Here is a 16,355-nt window from a genome sequence, read left to right on the forward strand (position 1 = left end):
GGGAGCAGTTTGTGTGACAGCTGGAGCGGCTCATGGAACAGCTGGCAGAGCAGAGCAGCTGGTGGAGTGGAGCAGTTTGTGGGATGGCTGGAGCAGCTCATGGGGCATGGCTGGCAGAGAGAAGCGATTCGTGGGATGGCTGGTGGAGCGGAGCGGAGCCCCATGGAGAGGTGGGGCAATCGGTTTTGGACCATGTAAGGTGCCCCTTAACCCCCCCCCAATCTCCACCCAGGTTGGGAGGTAAAACTCTGCAGATCAACTTTCAAGCTCTGGTGCTGCACTGACCAGGGACAGAGACTTTTGGGTCGTTGGACTTTGGGTGACTTTGGGTTGCTGGACTCAAGAATCAAAGGGAAAGGACATGCCCCAAATTGCTTGGGGTGGGTTTTTTGCACATGGGTGTGTTATGAATCCTGTTGGTGGTGTTTCCCCAACATAATGCCACATTGTTTCTCTCTGTTATTAAAAGGCTTTTGCTACACTCAGACTCTGTGCTTGCAAGAGGGGAAGTATTGCCTCTTAGAGGCACCCAGTGGGGGTGGTATATATTTGTCCCAGGTCACTGGGTGGGGGCTCGAGCCGGTTTTGCATTGTGTATTGGAATGGAACCCCTAGGTACTGAACCCGGCCCTTGTTGCTGCCAACTCTGACGGGCAGAAGTGTTACACAATCAATGTATTAACTACAGAAAATAGATACAAACAGTCCACCAACCCTTCATACATAGGCAAGGCTTTCTTATTCCCCTTTCCCAAGGTCAGTCTTTGTTCCTAAGGTGTTTCCAGATATTGAGTTGTAAGGGGAGTGAGGCCAAGTGAGGCTGACACGTCCCTCTTTTATATCTTCTTCCAGCTTGCAGGAAAGATCTTGTGATGTGACATGAGTCAAACAGTCTTCACTCGGTACGTGCCATCTCTGAGAGGATGAGTTAGGATGGTCCATCTTTTTCAATGCTGTGATGCCAGATTCTACTTTTGGGGTAGCTCCTAAGGACACTTTTCTGCGGAAAAGGACCTAGGGGTGACAGTGGACGAGAAGCTGGACATGAGTCAGCAGTGTGCCCTTGTTGCCAAGAAGGCCAATGGCATTTTGGGATGTATAAGTAGGGGCAAAGCGAGCAGATCGAGGGACGTGATCGTTCCCCTCTATTCGACATTGGTGAGGCCTCATCTGGAGTACTGTGTCCAGTTTTGGGCCCCACACTTCAAGAAGGATGTGGATAAATTGGAGAGAGTCCAGCGAAGGGCAACACAAATGATTAGGGGACTGGAACACATGAGTTATGAGGAGAGGCTGAGGGAGCTGGGATTGTTTAGCCTGCAGAAGAGAAGAATGAGGGGGGATTTGATAGCTGCTTTCAACTACCTGAAAGGGGGTTCCAAAGAGGATGGCTCTAGACTGTTCTCAATGGTAGCAGATGACAGAACGAGGAGTAATGGTCTCAAGTTGCAGTGGGGGAGGTTTAGATTGGATATTAGGAAAAAGTCTTTCACTATGAGGGTGGTGAAACACTGGAATGCGTTACCTGGGGAGGTGGTAGAATCTCCTTCTTTAGAGGTTTTTAAGGTCAGGCTTGACAAAGCCCTGGCTGGGATGATTTAACTGGGAATTGGTCCTGCTTTGAGCAGGGGGTTGGACTAGATGACCTTCTGGGGTCCCTTCCAACCCTGATATTCTATGATATGATTCTATGACACATGCTGAACTATAATTCCAGATACCAGAATCGTATAATTTATTTAGGATTTAGCCATTAAGACATTATTGGGGTTAAGAAGTAATACAATTAAATAGAAGGACAGCTAACCTTATCAAGGCAGAGACACCTCCAGAAATTCTTCAAACGGTACCGCATGCCCCTTCTCCTCTGGACTCAAGAAAGGGATTTCTGGCATGGGTACAGAGTCTCTCCATCCATCCACTCCATGCCTTTGGGAAGGGTGTTGTCAGGTTAGTCAAACAGAGACAGAGGAAAAATAGAAGCTGGCATCAACCATAAATGTATTGTGAAAATAAATGGCTCCCACATTTGGTAAAGGTGAGCTGCCATAGTTCTCACACAGTGCCACCTTGTGGCAAAATATTATAGTGCATTTTAAGTTCTCCATCACATCTCCCTCTTTTCTGACCGCCCCTGCCAGGGTCTGTGTGGTAGAGGTGTTGTTATCAGAGGCTCTTTGTGTTGTGATGCTCTGTTAGTTCTGCAATGTTCACATGAAGATACGTTATGTCCTTGCTGATTACAGGCCACCCAATGGTGCCTTCCCGTCATTTAGTTTGTCCTCGATGTCCTTTATATATGAGCTCTAGAATTTCTCCTCTCACAGCACTTGCGATGACAATGCGATCACCTTTAAACATTAGTCTGTTGGACTCGCTAAATAGTCCATGTGCAGCAGAGTAGTCTCTTGCCATGGCCATTGTTTTCTTCACATACTTGGGCCATTCTGCCTGAATGTCACCAAGAACTTCATCAAGTTGCTTCTGCCAAGGCTGCTTTCTGTAGCAGGTACAGTTTCCTTCCTGACATTGCTCTGTAAAGTTCCACTGCATCCTCATAAGCCACATAAGTAGTGGTGGTCAGGGACTCCCTCCTCAGGGGGATTGAGTCATCTATCTTCCGCCCTGACCGGAAAAACTGAGAAGTCTGCTGCTTGCAAGGAGCTAGGATTCACGATGTGAGGGAGAGACTGCCCTGCTGAGACTCATCAAGCCCTCAGATCGCTACCTCTTCCTACTTCTCCACGTGGGCACCAATGATACTGCCAGGAATGACCTTGAGCGGATCACTGCAGACTACTTGGCTCTGGGAAGAAGGATAAAGGAGTCTGAGGTGCAAGTGGTGTTCTCGTCCATCCTTCCCATGGAAGGAAAAGGCCGGGGTAGAGACCGTCAAATCGTGGAAGTCAACGAATGGCTACGCAGGTGGTGTCGGAGAGAAAGCTTTGGATTCTTTGACCATGAGATGGTGTTCCAAGAAGGAGGAGTGCTAGGCAGAGAGAGGCTCCACCTAACGAAGAGAGGGAAGAGCATCTTCGCAAGCAGGCTGGCTAACCTAGTGAGGAGGTGTCAAGGTTCCTTCCCCACTCTGAACTCTAGGGTACAGACGTGGGGACCTGCATGAAAACCTCCTAAGCTTACTTTTACCAGCTTAGGTTAAAACTTCCCCAAGGTACAAAATTATTTTACCCTTGGATTTCCACTGCCACCAGCAAACTTTATCTGGGTTTACTGGGAAACATAGTTTAGACACGTCTTTCCCCCCAAAATCCTCCCAACCCTTGCACCCCACTTCCTGGGGAAGGTTTGGTAAAAATCCTCACCAATTTGCATAGGTGACCACAGACCCAAACCCTTGGATCTTAGAACAATGAAAAAGCATTCAGTTTTCTTACAAGAAGACTTTTAATAGAAGTAAAGGAATCACCTCTGTAAAATCAGGATGGTAGATACCTTACAGGGTAATTAGATTCAAAACATAGAGAACCCCTCTAGGCAAAACCTTAAGTTACAGAAAAGACACACAGACAGGAATATTCAGTCTATTCAGCACAGCTATTTTCTCAGCCATTTAAAGAAATCATAATCTAACACATACCTAGCTAGATTATTTACTAAGTTCTAAGACTCCATTCCTGTTCTGTCCCCGGCAAAAGCATCATACAGACAGACACAGACCCTTCGTTTTTCTCCCTCCTCCCAGCTTTTGAAAGTATCTTGTCTCCTCATTGGTCATTTTGGTCAGGTGCCACCGAGGTTACCTTTAGCTTCTTAACCCTTTACAGGTAAGAGGATTTTTCCTCTGGCCAGGAGGGATTTTAAAGGGGTTTATCCTTCCCTTTATGTTTATGACACGCCCCCCAAATCTCAGCTAGGGTGAAACGCTGGCTGGGATTTCTTCCTGGAGCTCGAGGAAAAACAGAGTTAATAAGACACATGCACCTCTAAATATACTACCAAGTACATAAAGACTAACAATATTTTCCACATCTCAAGGACAATTTTAACCAGTTGATTCTGGGAAACTTTCACGGGAGAGTGCATCAGCCACTTTGTTAGAAGCTCCTGAGATGTGTTGGACGTCGAAATCAAAATCTTGGAGAGCTAAACTCAGGGGCCCTTAGTACAGGGTCAGACATGAGTGTCGCTTTAAACTGGTTAAAGGCCTTCTGACAACTTTTGGTCCACTGAACGGCATTTGGCTGGTTTTTTTTGGTTAGGTCTGTCCATGGGGCGGCGATTTGGCTGTATTGCGGTACAAATCGCCTGTAATAACCGGCCAAGCCTAAGAAGGATTGAAGTTTCTTTGACTTTGGGACAGGCCACTTTTGGATAGCATCCACTTTGGCCTGTAGGTGGTTGATAGTTCCTTGACCCACCTGGTGTCCAAGGTAAGTCACTCTGTTTAGGCCTATTTGACACTTCTTAGCCTTAACAGTTAGTCCTGCCTCCCTTATGCGCTCAAAGACTTTTTGTAGTTGTTCCAGGTGTTCTGCCCAGGAATCCGAAAATATGGCCACATTGTTAAGGTAGGCGACTGCATATTCTCCTAATCCCTCTAGGAGACTATCTACAAGTCTTTGGAAGGTGGCGGGTGCATTCCGCAGCCCAAAAGAGAGTACAATAAATTCATACAGCCCGACATGTGTGGTAAAGGCTGACATTTCCTTGGTGGACTCATCTAGCGGTACCTGCCAGTACCCCTTGGTTAAGTCCAAGGTAGAGATGAACATAGAGCATCCCACCATTGCCATAGCCATGATATCAGAAGCTTTGCACTTAGGTAAAGTATTTGCAAACACGCATCTCCAAAGAAGCTAGAGCCGTCTTCAGGCATATAAGTAGCAACCAAAGCTTGCACCATTGAACAGAAACAAGTTAGACAGAAACAACGAGGAGTCCAGTGGCACCTGAAAGACTAACAGATTTATTTGGGAATAAGTCAGACAGAAATCACCCATACCCTCTGCAAAACAGTTTCCAAGCATCAGTGTCTTTCTTCAAATTGCAGGGATACAGTCTTTGAGAGCACTTATTTAAGAAGGTTTTACTTTCAATAAGACATTGGTAGGGGTTTAAATGGAGGTTTATTGCTATAAAGAGAGAAGGGAGAAATTCCCACTATTACGGCTTTTGATAAGGATCTTCAGTGTCAGCCTCCTAGAATAGAAGTTGTCATAGAATATCAGGGTTGGAAGGGACCTCAGGAGGTCATCTAGTCCAACCCTCTACTCAAAGCAGGACCAATCCCCATTTTTTGCCCCAGATCCCTAAATGGCCCCCTTAAGGGTTGAACTCACAACCTTAGGTTTAGCAGGCCAATGCAATGAGCTATCCCTCCCCCCAGCCTCTTTGCTCCGGAATACAGAGCACTTAGACATTCCTTTCAATCAGGACTCTCTTTAAACCACAAACATCCTCCTTGCTTTGTTCTTGAGTTAATCTCATCCCTCTACCAGACTGCTGTCCTGGTCTTTGATAAGATCCAATTGGTTTGTTTGCCTTTTGACCCAAGTGGCTTTAACACCTGCCATTCCCAGTCTCTTTACAACTTGCAACTAAAGACTTCAATTAATTATTGCTCACAACAAACAATGCTAATCTACCTTTTCAAAACATAGCACAAAAGAAGAGAGTCTAGAGAGAGAAAGGAAGATGCAAGTTATGTAAATTGTTTTAGAGCCTGTGTAAACAACTTGAGTGTCATAAAGATGGTTTTCTGGCCAGAGATGTGCTGTCTGTCCTCACACGCAGCCTATCCCTGGGTGACTGTGTGGTGTGTTAGAAAGCTATTACTTCAAGTGCTGACAGGCTATGGGGCTCTGAGGGGGAGCATTTGATCTGGGTCTTCAGTACCGTCAATCTGCAGAGAACCTGCCTGGAGTAAGTTGGGTGAATTGTGCCTTAGGGAGCAGCCTGTTTGATCTCTCTCTGTTTTTGGATTCTTGTGGGTTAAGGTTCAGGCTTATAAGAAATAAAGTTGGTTCTTTCTAGCAAGAGTATTGTATGTTTTTATCTACATTTTCTCTGTGCGTGTGCCATGAATGTAACAGGCAGAAAGTAAAATCCTCCTTGAATTTCTTTAATTCACATGAGCAAGTAAAAATATAGGCATGTCAGTTATTACACTCTCCAAACATCCTGGAAAAAAATAATTATGAGTATCTCTTTAGTTCTGTGAAGGCGCAGGCAAGTTTGTAATGAGGTAACATTTTTAAAAAATTGATAACCCTTTTTATGTCAGTACTGAGGTATACCCGCTTCCTTCAGCTCGATATTCCTGCTGGAGGGAAATCTTCTGCTCTGGCTTCAATAAAAGGTTTTACTGATGTTTCAAACTGGCGTCGAGTGTGTTTGGAGTGGGGATGGGGCTAGGACGCCCAGGGCTGGACAAACACGGAACAAAAAGACACCGTCTGGTTTGTGTCTCTCCGCAGAGCCGGGTGCTATTTCCTCATTGCCCGCTGAGTTTGATCTCTCTGCTGTTCTTGTTCCCACCCCCCTGCTTGGCTGGGGCAGGAGCATCCTGCTCTGAGCTCTTTGGGAAAAGGGAAGATGCCACCAGCTTGGTTGTCCCAGGGCAGCGTCTTGTGATGGGAGACTCAGGACTCCTGTCCAGCACCTCCCACAACGGGGGCCCTGATCTCATTTTCAGCCCCTAGGTGTTACCAGAGCACCTGTCCGGGTTCCTTTCCCACTCTGAACTCTGGGGTAGAGATGTGGGGACCTGCACGAAAGACCCCCTAAGCTTATTCTTACCATCTTAGGTTAAAACTTCCCCAAGGCACAGATTCCTTTCTTGCCTCGGGATTGCTGCCACCACCAAGTGATTTAAGAGACAATCAGGGAAAGGACCACTTGGAGTCCTATTCCCCCAAAATATTCCCCCAAGCCTACACTGACTGTCCTGGGGAAGGCTTCAGCATATATTCTCGCCAATTGGTTACAAAGGGACTACAGACCCAAACCCCTGGGTCTTAGAACAATGGAAAAATCAGTCAGGTTCTTAAAAAGAAGGATTTTATTTAAAGAGAAAAAGGTAAAAGAATCACCTCTGTAAACTTAGGTTGGTAGTTAACCTTACAGAGTAGCAGAAAATTCAAAGAGCACAGAGGAACCCCCTCTAGCCTTAGTTTCAAAGTTACAACAAAGCAGGGATAAACCTCCCTCTAGCAAAGGGAAAATTCACAAGTTGAGAAAACAAAGATAAACTAATATGCCTTGCCTGGCTGTTACTTACAAGTTTGAAATATGAGAGACTTGTTCAGAAAGATTTGGAGAACATGGATTGATGTCTGGTCCCTCTTAGTCCCAAGAGTGAACGGCCACACAAACAAAGAACCCAAAACAAAGCCTCCCCCCCCCCCGCCAGATTTGAAAGTATCTTTTGTCCCCATTGGTTCCTTTGGTCAGGTGCCAACCAGGTTATTTGAGCTTCTTAACCCCTTACAGGTAAGGAGGAATCTTAGGATACCCCTATGGTTATGACAGCACCCATAACCAATTCCTAGGAGATTAACAGGGTGTCACAGGTGGCTCCGTGTCTGAGGGGGGGAGAGATTTCATTGCTGTGCTGTAGTCCCAGCGTCATGACTGGGTCCCACGTGCTCAGTGTAGGACAAACACAGTGCCAGGGACAATCCCGGTAGCAGAGACCCTAGAGTATAACAGCCACCAGCAGAGAAAGGGTTGGGGACAAAACATGGAGGCCAGTGACCCTGGTGATGGTTGTTACTGCCTCTTCGGGAACAGTCACTTTGCTGTGGTGAAGGGGCGTGCGTGTTCCAATGATCCCCAGAGCTAGGTTGTCAGGAGCTTAATGCTCCTGGTAGGTGACCCAAGGCAAATAGGTCTGAGGGGAGGTCCCAGGCAAAGGACAGTCCAAATCCCCTCTCTCCCGCCGCCCCCCACGAGTCCTCAAAAGTGGATCAGGTGGATGAGGTTCTTTGGATCTCAATGGCTTGTAAAAGCAGAGGAAAGCTGCTGCAAGGTGGAGATCTCCAGTCATCTCAGACTTTCCATGCCACTGGGCCCCAGACCTCCAGCTTGTTATGATCATGTGGTCACTGTCGGCGCATAAGCTTCCCCATGTTCAAAGAAGTCTCGCGCAGGCTTCTACCATGGGAAGTAACATCTTCCAACCTTCCAAGATCTGCGGCGATGGACTAGTGGTGATGGGGACAGGATTAGTGAAACTGGCAGCCACGAATCTGTACGTAGGCAGCAGTGGTTAGTGATCGTCTGCCACCTTGACAGAGACAGGGGTGCAATTTGGCAGCTCCTATTGCGACTGAGCAGTCCTCTTTAGGATCCACTCTGGTCACCTCGCACGAGGAGAGGGCTAGAAAAGGTGCTCTAGACCTAGGCTGTCTCACCCACTCCTGGCTGGATTACTGCATCCAGTGGAATCACTCTGCCGTGAAAACTATAAAAAGACTTTTGCCACCCGGAATGTTCGCACCTGAGGGATAATAAAGATTATGTATGACCGAAAGAAGGCACTGGTATCACCCAACACAACAGCAGGTGGCGCCACACCTCCAAACTGAGTTACCTAAGTGCTTTTCCTAAGCTACTCAAAGACAGACAGACAATTTCCCAGGTTCGCACCCCCACTGGAGTATAAATCCAAAATTATACCATCTTACACTGCATCGGTAGCTGTATAATATAAGCTCTTTAATATGTTTGCTTTCCCTTCAATGTGGGAAAGATATGCACACCTAACTTGTGTTAACCAAGCTGAAATTTTTTCCCCCAGACACTTCACTTAAAGTCACACTAGTTTAGATAAAGCAAAAAACAAGTTTATTAACTGTAAAATTGAGATTTTAAGTGATTATAAGTGATAGCAAACAGATCAAAGCAGATTACCTCGTAAATAAACAAAACCGCAAACTAAGCCTAAAATACTAGATAGGATTTGAATCAATAATCTCTCACCCTGACTGATGATACAAGCAGGCTTGCAGATTTTCAAGGCACAAGCTGCACTTGCTTTGCAGCTTGGGCTCCCTACCCCCTATTCCAAGTCCTTTTCCCTAGGAGCTTCTCTCGGGTGTTGAGTTGTGGGGAAGAACAACGGATGATGTCACTCCCTGCCTTATATAGCTTTAGCATATGGAACCCTTTGTTCCAAAACCAGTTCCCAGCACAGTTTGTGGAAAAATACAGGTACTCAAAATGGAGTCCAGAGTCATGAGGTCTGGTCACCTGCCCTTGCAGAGTCATAGCAGCCATTATTTACAAGCCAGCCACAGGAAGGCTTAAGCTATTTCACAGCCCATTGTCTTTGTTGAGGAGTCATTAGCACTCTCTGGCCTCTTCACTGTTGTACCTGAAAGGCTGGCTGTGGGAGTTTTCCAGAGTAAGCCCATTCGAAATACACAGATCCATAGTCAATATTCATAACTTCAGATACAAAAATGATACGTGCATACAAATAGGATAATCATCTTCAGCAAATCATAACTTTTCCAATGACATGAAATGAATTGGAGCTGGGCGATGGTGTGTACAGGGATGGGGCAGCCCCCACTTATAGACCTCCAACACCCAAAAAGATTTAGGAACCTGTGTTCCAGGTTGGCTGTGTGACTCTGCCCCCCCCCCCCCCCCAATGGCCTCAGGGTCAATGTCTCTTGGGTTAATAGGGAGTTGCTCTGAATCAAACAGTTAAGTCCCATCTCACTGCCCTGAGATGAGAGGAGCTGTGGGGAGAGAGTGGAGTGGCAGGGAGGGGTTTGGGCCCAGGAGGTTCCATGGAGGGGGCAGATCCCCACCCCACCCTGTCTCCATCCATCTCCCCCCTCTCCCCACTGCAGGTAGATCCAGTGACAGATATAGCCATGGCTTCGAGGGGACCCCACCCCGCGCTCCTGCTGCCCCTCGTCCTCCTGGCCGCCAGCCTGGCCCAGCTCAGAGAAGGCACCAGCTACTCGCAGTTCTTGAACCAACACATTGAATTCCCCGAAAGCAGTGCCTCCAGGGACCAGAACTAGTGCGAACTCATGATGCAGCGCCAGGGCCTGACCCGCCCTTTCGGTATAACCGGCGACACCTTCATCCAAGCCCCCACCAACCAAGTCCAGGGTGTTTGCAGCAGTGGAGGGAAACGAGTCCGCGACAACGTCTACAACAGTATCGCATGCTTCCACATCACCACATGCCAGCTGACATCCATTTCCCCACTAGGGCACTGTATCTACAAGGCTAGAGTCTGGACCCGCAGGATCCATGTGACCTGTGCCCAGGGGCGGTCTGCACACTTAGAGTCTTTGACTTTGACTCCTGGGCAGTCCTCTGTTACTCGGGGCTCTCCTGCCTCATCCCTGCCCATCCTGGGCAATCCCTGCCATGAGTCTCCACAGGGACATTCAGTGTCTTCCCTTATCCTAAGCCAGGTGACCAGTTCCCATCCACACAGTTGTGGGGCCTGCGGGGCGGATTTCCCAAGCCAGGTGCCCAGTTCCCATCCACACAAGTGAAAATCTGGACACCCAGCCCCCCACAGCTGGCACTGAGGCCCTCAGCCTGAGCCCAGAGCCCGCCTCGCTGGGTGCCCATTATACAGTACGGCCACCCCCTCCCACCCGGCATGCATTAGGTATCGGGGGCAGGTTGTGGGGAGAAGATTGTCCCAGGCAGGGCCCTGAAAGCTCTCCCGGAGTTTTGTTTCCTTCCTGCTTCTTGCAATAAAACACTTTCCTGCCAATGCAGAACGAGTCGGTGTGTTTGGGGGGCTGGGAGCAGAGTCACTGTGCATCTGCGGATCTCAAACCCTCGGGCTATTTTGGGAATATGACTAAGAGTTTGGCTACACTTACATTTTATAGGGCTCTAACTTGCTGGCTCAGGGGTGTGAAAAATCACCACCCTGAGTGCAGCAAGTCAGAGCGCTTTAAAGCGCTAGTGTAAACAAGCTCTGAGCGCAGGGAGCAGGGCTCCCAGCTCTAGGAGCTGATCCCCTCATGGAGGTGGATCACCAGGAGCGCTGGGAGAACCCTCTCTCCCAGCGCTCCTGCGTGACCACACTCACACTTCCAAGCGCTGCCGGAGGAGCGTTCCCGCGACAGCGCTTTGAAGTTTCCAGTGTAGCCGTGCCCTAAGTTGTTCAACGGGACCAGGGAAGGGATTTGGGGGCGTGCCCCTTTGCTAACCAGTGACCATGATCAAAACCAGGTCAAGGGGCCCAGCTGGCTCCAGGGATTGGGGAATGCAGTCTGAGGCCTTGCCTTTTTATGGGGCACCCGCTCCAATCCAGATGCAGGTTGGGGCAACTCACTTACTCAGTGGGGCGGGGAATGCAATACAGGGCCGTTACCCAGAAGGGGGCACCAGTCCTCACAGGTTGCGGGCCCCAGCATGGCCCCAGATGGGCTGGTCAGTGACTGCAGAGGAATGGGACACAGGAAATGTTTATTTCCGGAGCACCAGATACAGTGTGGGCCCAGCTCGGCAGGGTCTGCCTGGCTCCGGGTGAGTGTCAGGGAGGGGGATCCAGGAGCAAAGAGGACTCATCTGAGGTTTGCCAGTGAATGGCTTGTCTGCTTGCAGCCAAAGTCTCCATGGGGCTGGAAGGATCCCCAGGCCCCACGGCCACCTATGGTGCTCTGTCCCAGAGGGGTTTGCAGTGCAGAGGCAGAGCTGGCCTCTCCTACCCCTTCCTGCTTGATGACTCTGTATACTGCTTAAGTGTAAATTCAGCAAAGCACATGTTCCTTTGTTCAAGACAGGCCTGTTTGCCGACCTCAGTTTGGAACATGTGGTAACAACACCATACAGTGGAATCTTATAACTTCACACACAATGTTGCCACACACATTTTATCCGGACAACAATGATCAGCAAATTATGAGTTTTTAAATGATCCCTCACCAGGCATCCTGTGTACAAAGATTATTACAATAGTGTGTGGGGTATGGACATGGGGTATATTCTGTCATGTCCCCCAAAGGGGGAGGGGATGGCAAAAACTAGGGGGATCAAGGATGAATGATTAAGATCATCTGGGGTATGATCAGAGACATGGGTTGATCCCAAAATCTGTTTTAAAAGAATTGGTAGAATCAGTCAACCTTAAGAGAAGCTTTTTTCCCAGGGTTGTATCTCAGGAACCACAGCATCAAGTAACCCCAAATTTGGATTAATAATCCTACCCCACGTCCCCAAGAGATGACACACATTTCAAGTCCATCTAAATAATGGAGCACATTTTAGAAAAGTCACCGATGTAACAGAAAAGAGTTCTTAACAGCAGTTATAACAGAACTGGTGCTGCATTAAAATCCAGTTCATTTTTGGAGCTATCCTGTTTGCTTCATCAGGGTTTTACAGATGCTTAAAATCTGCCTCAAACTGGTCCAAACTTGCCACTTCAAATTTCTTTGTAAATGTAAGGGGACTGCTGGCCCTTTACTAAAACTCAGTGGGGGTGTTTTGGCTGCCCAGTTTTTACCCTTTCCTCACAGGTCAGGTTTTCTAACCCTTTGATCATTTGTGTTGCTCTCCTCTGGACTCTCTCCAGTTCGTCCACATCTTTCCTGAAGTTTGGTGCCCAGAACTGGGCCCAGGACCCCAAGTGGGACCTCACCAATGCCGAGTAGAGCAGGACAATTCCTTCCCGTGTCTTGCCTATGACACTTCTGGTAATCCACCCCAGGAGGACACCAGCCTTTCCTGCCACTGCATCCCATTGTTAACCTGGCATCATTCCCTCCTCTGCCCCGCTCCTGGCACCACAGCGACACTCCACGTGGGAGCAGGGCTCTGCCGTTAACAGCGGGGAACGAGCAGCTGTTGGCACATCCCACCGGCCTATGGAGTCACCACCCGTTAGCCCATTACCCCATCCCCGGTTTTGAAACTTCCTCTGTACGTGCAGTGTTTTGCCCCCCTCCCCGCAGTCCCGGGGAGAGCAGCCTGCCCCAGACTACAGAGAGGGATCCATCAACGTCCAAACCACCAACCGACACCCAGCATGCCAGCGGGGCTGGGCAGTGCAGATTGGGAGGGGGCTGGTCCAGGCTGACAGGGTCGTGGGGAGCCCTGTTGTGTCAGATCTGGGCTGGCCCGGGGACTGGGGGGTGTCAAAGCCCCGAGCCCATGAGCACCGTGAGACACTGCAGGGTGAATGGGACAGGATCTGGCACAGAGGGGTCTGGCAGGACCCCCATAGCTTGTGCTAGTGGAGACAGATCCCTCCTGGGCCCAGATCCCCCTGGGCCCAGCCAGCCCAGGCCAGCCCAGCCCAGCCTGCTCCTGGGCCCAGGCAGCGCATGGCAGGGCTGGCTAGCTCAGCCGTCTCTGCACTTTCCGTGTGATCCGTCTGGGGCATGAGCGTTAGGTGTGTTCATTGCCTGTCATGAGAGCCAAACTTTCTGTCTCGTACCATTCTCAGTTTTGTCCCCACAAAGGGCTAGTGTGCGGCCTGCTCTTTGGGGGGTGGGGGGCCCCAAGACCCTGGGGTGATGGTCATGGTCTGGGTTTGAGCCCCAGCTCTGCACCAAGTTGGGAAATCCAGGCACTTTCAGCCAGACTGTTTTGTTCAGGGATGGGGAACCCCTTCCTCAAATGACCCTAAGTTTGGGTCAGTCACCCCAGCTTCCCCCGCTCCCTAGGGGCCCACACCAAATTTCTTGGTAAACCAAGTACCTGTGTGGATTTTAGAGCACTTAGGAAAGCTGAGGTTTGAATGGGGAGCTGGTCTTAACCTTCGTTGTAGCAGGGCTGGCAGCCGCTGTGACAGCACAGAGGGCGATGAGCAGGTGACCCCAAGGGACATTGTCTCGTAACCTACCAAACACACACAAGACCCCACTGCCCACCCAGAGCTGGGTTAGTCCCCAGGAGTCCTGGCTCCCAGCCCTCACCAGCAGTGGGCAGGCCCCAGACCCAGGAGAGATGACTCCAAGCCCCAAAGCAGGCTGGTGCCGGCAGCCAGTCCCTGCCCCCTACATGTCCCGTCCAGCCCTCACCCTTCCCACAGGCCCTGGGGCTCAGGTGGCGCTGTGGGGGCCAGGCCCCGGCTCCCACTGGTTCTTCTGGGCACGGGCATTTCTAGTAGCCAGGCCTGTCCCTCCCCTGGCTGGGTCGCTGCCCCTTGCATGGTTCCAGGAAGCGGCTGCCAGGTCCCTGCAGCCCCTAGGTGCAGGGAGGCCCCACCCCAGATAGAGGGACTATCAGCCAGGTGATGGTGAATTGCAGGTGAAGTGTGGTTGGGGCAATGGTGAGTAGATGAGTGCAACGGCACCTACTTATACACCTCCAGCATCCCAAAAAAATTGGGAACCCTTGTTCAATGTTGGCTGTGTGACTCTGGTGCCCCAGGGTCAATGGGTTAATAGGAGTTGCTCTGAATCAAGCAGTTAAGTCCCATCTCACTGCCCTGGGCTGAGAGGAGTTGTGGGGGAAGAGTGGGTTGGAGGGGAGGGGTTAGGGCCCAGGAGGTTCCATGGAGGAGGCAGATCCCCACCCCGCGCTGTCTCCATCCATCTCCCCCCTCACCCCACTGCAGGTCGATCCAGTGACAGACATGGCCATGGCTCCGCAGGGACCCTGCCCCTTGCTCTTCCTGATCCTCGTCCTGCTGGCCACCAGCCTGGCCCAGGAAAGGTGAAAGGTGAAAGGAAAGGTGCCAACAACCAGCAACCAGCAGTTTGTGAACCAGCACATTGACTTCCCCAGGTCCAGCGCCCCCAATGACCAGGGCGACTGCAAGCGCCTGATGCAGCGCCGCGGCCTGACCTGCCCCACCTGCAAAGCCAGCAACATCTTCATCCATGCCCCCTTCAGTCAAGTCCAAAACATCTGCGGCTGCGGAGGGAAACACGTCTACGGAAACATCTATGTCAGTATCGCACACTTCGACATCACCGAGTGCCAGCTGACATCCTCATTCCAAGGGTGCTGTAGATACAGAACCACAGTCCTCAGAAGTGGGATCCGTGTGACCTGTCTCTAGTCACTGCCCTGAACTCCTGTAGAGCCCAGGTGCTGGCCACGGGCCTCCTGCTCCCCCTTTCACTCCAAGGCAGCCTTCTGTTGCTGGGGGCTCTCCTGCCCCATCCCTGCCCCTCCTGGGCAACACCCGCCATGAGTCTCCACAGGGACGTTCAGCAGCTCCCCTTATCCCACAGGCTGGCAGCTTGGGGCCAGCAGGGGGATTTCCCATGCTCAGTACCCAGTTCCCATCCACACGAGTGAAAATCCAGGCACCCAGCCCCTGCAGCTGGCACTGAGATCCTCAGCCTCAGCCCAGCGCCCACCTCGCTGGGTCCCCATTATACAGTACAGCCACCCCCCTCCCATCCCGCATCTATTAAGTATTGGGGGCAGGTTGTGGGGAGAAGATTGTCCCAGGCGGGGCTCTGGAAGCTGCCCCTGAGTTTTGTTTCCTTGCTGCTTCTTGCAATAAAAGGCTTTCCTGCCAATGCAGAACGAGTCGGTGTGTTTGGGGGGCTGGGGCAGAGTCACTGTGCATCTGGAGATCTCAAACCCTCGGACTCTTTTGGGAACATGGCTAAGTTATTTAAAGGGATGAGTGAAGGAGCAGACATAGAATCATAGAATATCAGGGTTGGAAGGGATCTCAGGAGGTCATCTAGTCCAACCCCCTGCTCAAAGCAGGACCAATCCCCAACTAAATCATCCCAGCCAGGGCTTTGTCAAGCCTTACCTTAAAAACTTCTAAGGAAGGAGATTCCACCACCTCCCTAGGAAATGCATTCCAGTGTTTCACCACCCTCCTTGTGAAAAAGTTTTTCCTAATATGCAACCTAAACCTCCCCCACTGCAACTTGAGACCATTACTCCTCGTTTTGTCATCTGCTACCACTGAGAACAATCTAGGGGAACCCCCTTTCCGGCAGTTGATAGCAGCTATCGAATCCCCCCTCATTCTTCTCTTCCGCAGACTAAACAATCCCAGTTCCCTCATCTCTAGTCATAAGTCATGTGTTCCAGTCCCCTAATAATTTTTGTTGCCCTCCGCTGGATGTTTTCCAGTTTTTCCACATCCTTCTTGTAGTGTGGGGCCCAAAACTGGACACAGTACTCCAGATGAGGCCTCCCCAATGTTGAATAGAGGGGAATGATCACGTCCCTCGATCTGCTGGCAATGCCCCTACTTATATATCCCTGTCACGGAGTCCCCGGGCGATGCTCTGGAACTGCTCCCCATGAAGCCAGTCAGGACTCTGGGGAAGTCTCCTTTCTGTGAGCAGCCTGTCTGCAGGACACACAGCTCACACAGCTTCCACCTTCCTGGGTCTGACCTCGGAGCATTCAGCATCCTCTGCCCCTCTGTGCACTTCCCCCAGCGAGTCCACCCAGGCAGGGTCTTGGGGAAGCCAGAG

The 16,355-nt window shown here is 50.3% G+C and overlaps 1 protein-coding gene across 1 annotated transcript; it reads left to right on the forward strand.

Annotated features, from left to right (window-relative positions):
- Positions 1-14,452: 14,452 nt before the first annotated feature.
- LOC142068885 (ribonuclease-like) lies at positions 14,453-14,962 on the forward strand. Its single transcript, XM_075119010.1, has 2 exons — positions 14,453-14,613; positions 14,686-14,962. Exons 1-2 carry the CDS (start codon positions 14,453-14,455, stop codon positions 14,960-14,962), a joined length of 438 nt encoding a protein of 145 aa, XP_074975111.1.
- The last annotated feature ends 1,393 nt before the right edge of the window (positions 14,963-16,355 follow it).

This window comes from Caretta caretta, chromosome 13 (assembly GCF_965140235.1).
Source record: "Caretta caretta isolate rCarCar2 chromosome 13, rCarCar1.hap1, whole genome shotgun sequence".
Taxonomy (NCBI): Eukaryota; Metazoa; Chordata; order Testudines; family Cheloniidae; genus Caretta; species Caretta caretta.